Consider the following 6,025-nt stretch of genomic DNA (forward strand, 5'->3'; position numbering starts at 1 on the left):
TGTTTACACCATAATGAACCGAGCAGTCCCAGCCACAAAGCGACTAGCACCAAGGCAACCACGCCTTCTCCCATGCCGAAGGAAGACACACTTCCGAGGTCGAGCAGACCCAGCACCAAAGCGACTAGCACCAAGGCAACTACGCCTTCTCCCATGCCGAAGGAAGACACACTTCCGAGGTGCCAGACACCTGCCGAAGCTCCCAAATGCCAAACCTAATCTCCAGGACACGTGTCGCCACCACAATGGCTTGCACAAAGTCCCACATTGGAACTTTGTACAAAGCTCCCACTTTCACCTCCCTATAAATAGGGAACGATACCCAGGTAAAACGGAGAGACCATTCCCCTACTTTCACTGTTACTCTGCCAGAATTACTACCTGTAACTGACTTAGGCATCAGAGAGCCTTCGGCCGGCACCACACCGGTGTCCGAAGCTTTACGGTTGCTTCTCCTCTTTTTACCTTCTGCAGGTCTTACCAATCCATTTAACCCGAGGGCTTCAGCCTTCTTCCCTGCTGAAGACCTAGTACCTCTAATCACTAAGTTGGACTCAAATAGTGGCCGAGCCATTTTGAGCATCAACAAGTTGGAAAACAACTTCCAATGACTTACAAGATTGTACAGAAAGACGTTCTAGATTATCGTAATTGTCTGAGTCTTGTTCAAGATTTGTTGGTGCAACCTAGAAAATCAAACATCAATGGAGTAAACCGTATATAATTTATATAATTTCAATATGGCAATGTCAATTGTCATTCTCAATTGTAGCTCTAGGGTAGAGGTTCACAGAAATAAATTGAAATGCTTACCTCTTGATTGACTGGACGTGGCAATATTTGAACAATATTTCTTCTTGAAGTTGGTTTGGTCATTGGGCCACATGAATAAGGTGTACATCCACATGATCCTGATGAAATACCTTCGTCTTCATCTTCGTGATGAGCTGTTGAATCTTTCTCCAACTTTTTTATCTGTGGAATTACTGAAGCCAATGTCTTCAGTTTGTCGCAGCTTTTCACAGACATAACTTTGGCGGTTGAACATAAAGAAGTAGAAGCATCAGGACAAAGACTCTCAAGACTCGGAAGCGCGTCTAGATCAAAACTATTTAGTTTGGGAAACAAAGTCACGCTCGTCTGATCCTCTTTTTCATTTTCATCTGCAGATCTGACTATAGTTTCCATTTCCCAGCATTGCGCTATGTTGAGCTCTTCAAGATTCACAAGTAGCCTGGCAATTGAATGTGGGAACACATACTGGAGATCACGACCATCTTCTATTTTTAAATATCTTAAGTTTTGGAAGCCCTGGAATCCACGCGGAATGTTCTTCCAAAGGTGTTGACATCGAGAAGGCCGTATGAACAAATTTTGTAAATGAGAAAATGCTGGAACTGCCTGCCCATCCCTAACCATATGGCCTTTCAGATTAAAGACCACATCTACATTGGAATATTTTAGTTTCACTTCTTCTAGATTTTGTAACCATAAAATGCACTTTGATGGAAATACTGCTCTTTCAAAGCTTCTAGAAGATTGATGCTCATCATATGAAGTTCCTACCACATTTTGATCCTCAGGCGTTGTTACCTAAAAAGATTAATTAATTAATTAATAGATCAACTTCAGACATTTTCCTCTCAAAAATGAAATTAATAACAAGCTCAATTATTATTATTATTATTTTTGTGGTGGGCCAATATCTTACCAATATGACTTCATATTAAAATATTAATAAAACCAAATATTAAAATAATATTGAGTAGGCAGTTTCTAGATAATAATCATATAAAAGCTATAGACTTTGTGGTCGCAAGTCAAACTAAATGCTTCCACGTGGCAAGAATTTTTCAGTAAACAATTTGGAGCTTGTACCTGTAGTTTATAGCTTTGATTTCTCGAATACAATCAATTCAGGTGAAAATATATACATGAAAGTTTTCACGAACTTAAAAAATGAGTCCAAAATTTTTACAAATTCAGGTTGCTTCTTTAGATAGTTCGAGATTTCTAAATATATTATGTAATGAGACCATTAACAAAAATGAGTCCAAATTTTTTAAAAAAATATAAATTTATGGAATGATTTTCTTTGTGGTCTGCACATGCTCAATTATTTATTTATTTATTTTTTTGTAAAGGCAGTAAACTAAATTCATCATTTATCAGTATGAGAACATTTTCAGTTTTTAGGAAGAAAATGAGTAAATAATAGTCAAACTAAAGTCAGACCTCATGGCAAGTAAACCAAATAAAAAATAAAAAATTGAGGCACAAACAATTAACAAAACAATTATACTATTCAAGCATCGAAATAATAAGTTACCTCATGGTTGGAGTATAGCTTGTTGGCTTCATAGAAACCAACAAATTCATCAGATAGATAATTGAGTGTCAAATTTGTTAATTTAGGGAAAGCTATGATGTCCGATGCGGTCTCATGTTCCCTCCACTCCTTTGAGACGATTTCTTTCATTTGGGGACAGCGGACAACAAGTAAGCTTTGGAGTTGAACCAAGTTGCTTGCTACTGATAGAGAAAATACATATTTTAAAACGGGGCAATACAATAATTCAAGAGATCTTAAGTTGATAAAAGAGCTCTGTGGAAGTTGGTCGTGGCATATCGCTCTTAGCTCGGGCATCCACTTGAGTTCGATTGATTGGATGAGAGGGAAGGCTGTTTGTTGAGTCCAACTTGCTCCATTTACAAGGTATTCTATCTCAGGGCAGCCCGAAATTCTTAAAACTTTTAAGTGTTGCAATCCCTCTTGGTCTAATTCATTGAGGACATACTTTAAATTCTTAATCCCTTGCAAGATTAAATCTTCACATTTCTTAAATAAGAGTTGAACAGTTTGAATCTCCATGAATTCCGTTGCATCACTGCGAACAATATCCAACTTATTTTCAAATGCATAACAACCTGTTCTTGTAGATGGAATATGTGCTATAATCCATGGTTGAAACGTTCTGTTGGATATGTGGAATCTTATTGTTGTCTGGATTGTCAAGTAAAAGTCTTTTGGAAAGAAGTTGAAATCTGGTATAACTATGACTAAAACCTTCAAATGATTAGACAAAGACATCACCTCAACAAGGCTTGCCATCCTCTTATCTTCGCTTTTTGCTGCTGATTGTTCCCATATGTGAAAACTATTTTCCATATACAACTCTTCAAGACTAGATAAGCTCGATAAGAGACCATGTGGAATCTTCTGAAGACGATTACAATCTGTGATATCTAACAACCTTAAATGTTTAAGAAGTCCAATTTCCCTCGGCAACTCTAACATGTTAACGCATTCACGAAAGCTGAGGATCTCTAAATTTTCCAAACTTCCAATAACATCAGATATATCTGTTAAAAGACAACCATTTAGGGACAAGGTTCGAAGGCTCTTCAGTAGTCCTAGTGAACTTGGCAAGGCTGATATCCCACGCACGTCTACCAATGCTAAAACCTTCAGCTTTTTCATCCCTTTACACATGATGTCCATGCTATTTTCCGAATAACGTTCACCTTCTAAGTGTAGAAGCTCAAGTTTTGGACAATCCAGACCAACTGGGATCTCATCAATATTAATTGGTATCAGTGAGATTGTTGTGTAATGGTCGTATATCTTTGGCCACCCTTTCTTTTCAGCATCACATCTTATTAGAAATCTATGTGGATCTCTTGAGGCAATTTGTATGGCAACATCACGAACTATGTCATGCATCTTGGTATGGTCTTTCAATTTGCTATCTAGCAACAAAAACCTTCTTTGAAGTTTGTCAACCAAAGAATGCACTCTATTTCTTGCTTCTTCCACTGAATCAGTGTTACTAAAATACCCTCGACCCCATCCATATCTAACCAAATACTCAATTGGAATATCATAATCTTCAGGAAATAAACAACAAAGCAAAAGGCATGACTTCGCTTCATCACTCTCCAATCTATCATAACTCCATTGTATGCTTGAATAAACTCTGTCATTCATCGAAGAGATGCTTCCAGGAGCTGAACTTTGTAGCTGTTTGAGGGCATCATCCCATTCATACTTCCTCTTATTTTCTTGTGCTTTCGCAACAGTTAAAATAGCAATAGGTAAACCTGCACACTCATTCGTGACTCGTTTTGCCAAATCAGGATAGTCCAAGGGTTGACCTATGATTTCACGGAAGAGTTCCCATGATTCCTCTGGTGTTAAAACTGGGATTGTAAAAATTTCTTGACTTCCCATTGCGTTGCACACTTCCAAGTTTCGTGAGGTCAACAAAACCTTGCACCCTTTATGAGTAAGTCCAGAAGGAAGTCCTATAGCCTCAAAATCGAGCTCTGTCCACACATCATCTAATACAATCAGGATCCTACTTATTTCCATGAGTCTTCCGTAGAGCCTTCGCGCTCTTCCACTTTCAGTATCCTCCTTGTCATATGTAAACCCCAGCTGCTCTGCAATTTCTGATTGAATCTTCCGAATGCTTGGGCTTTGAGACACGACTGCTATCACAACATTATCGAATACTTTCAATCCTGCCAATCTTTTGATGATTTCTTTCACCATTGTGGTTTTACCCACACCCCCCATACCACAAATCCCAATCATTCTAACTTCTTCATTCTTCAAAACCTCTATCACGCTATTCACACATGTCATTCTGGATTTAAAATCCTTAAAACCTTCTTTGAATGTTGACCATATCATCGGTGGAGGTGCAGGATGGGCAACATTATTATTGAATGTTCTTTCTTTTTGGAGATGACGAACATCTTGTGTAATCTTAGTGGCTTTCCTACTTATGTTCCACCGGTACAAGAATCGCCTTTTCATGTTGACTTCTTCCTCAAAATGCAACACTTTCTGAATTAACTTGTTAACACTTGTTAGCCAAATTTGAACATTAGAGTTGATAACTTCACCATTCCTTTTGGCAGCATTGACCAATTCTTGCACCCCATCTTTCATCTCAAAAAGCTGTTTAAGTTCATCCTTTAGATCTTTCATGTTGGTATCATAGTAAATCAAATAGCCAAATTCTCTGCCTATTGGTGTCACCAAGGACTCTGCAATTTTGGACGCAATTGAAATAACAATATCCATTTCCTTGTGGGATCAAAGACACATAGATGAAATGCTTATCTCTGTATCTTGTCTCCCAATCTGTACAAAGTCCAATGAAAAATAGATCAATATAAAAATAGGGTTGGCTGTTTTTGGCAAAATTTTATGTCGCATTTATTTTATATTTATTTGAACACTTTGTACGACTTTACCATTATCAACGAAATTTTTATTGCCTTAAATGTGACATCTTGTGTACTTCAAAAACAAAAAAATGAAAGCCATCTTTTGTACTTAAATTTTTATGTTTAAATTTTTACCTTTCCGAAGATTATGTTTCTTTAAAGGGATTAAGGTTTTGATTATGTGAAAATTAAATACATAGGTTGATTATAGTACTTCTATTAAAATTTTATTTTATTTGACTACGCCTTTTTTTATTATTAGCCTCCATTGGAACCAAAAGGAATAAGTTTTATATAGAGGGCTCATCAGCCAAATAGGCTAATTCTTAGCTATATTAAATTAGCAAGTTAATTTGTTAATCGTTTTCCTATTCTTGCTACAATTTAGCTATATTGATTTTCTAGTTTTATTGGTTTTTAATTTCCTTTGCCAATTAGGTTTTCTTAAGAAAACAAGGGATAAGCAAAGGACCCACTAGTGTAGTGGTATGAAGTATTTACTTCCTCAGGCAAGGTTCTGGGTTCGAGTCCTAGCATCCGTGTAGTGTGTGTGAGTTTAGTATGCTATCGCCCCTTTCAATAGGAAAGGTCCTCAAAAAAAAAAAACAAAAACAAAAACAAAAAAACAAACAAGGGATAAGATTGCTAGCCGGCTTTACTCTAGTATAAGCAGGTTATTACAAGACTCATGTATTCAATTTTTTATGCATGTAATTCCGGACTTTAGTCTCTACAGTTTCTTTTAGGATATTTTACCCAGAACTCAATTATCTTCATTATAACTTCT

The 6,025-nt window shown here is 36.9% G+C and overlaps 1 protein-coding gene across 1 annotated transcript; it reads right to left on the bottom strand.

Moving 5' to 3' along the window:
* Positions 1–587: 587 nt before the first annotated feature.
* LOC117612708 (probable disease resistance protein At4g27220) lies at positions 588–5,119 on the bottom strand (the record flags this gene model as incomplete). The annotated part of the gene is made up of 3 exons (XM_034341375.1): positions 2,330–5,119; positions 814–1,578; positions 588–686 (listed from the first exon to the last, which is right to left on the bottom strand). Coding segments are annotated over exons 1-3 (3,627 nt in total), but the record flags the coding sequence as incomplete, so codon positions are not given.
* Between the last annotated feature and the right edge of the window lie 906 nt (positions 5,120–6,025).

The sequence above is a fragment of the Prunus dulcis genome, unplaced genomic scaffold (assembly GCF_902201215.1).
Source record: "Prunus dulcis unplaced genomic scaffold, ALMONDv2, whole genome shotgun sequence".
Taxonomy (NCBI): domain Eukaryota; kingdom Viridiplantae; phylum Streptophyta; class Magnoliopsida; order Rosales; family Rosaceae; genus Prunus; species Prunus dulcis.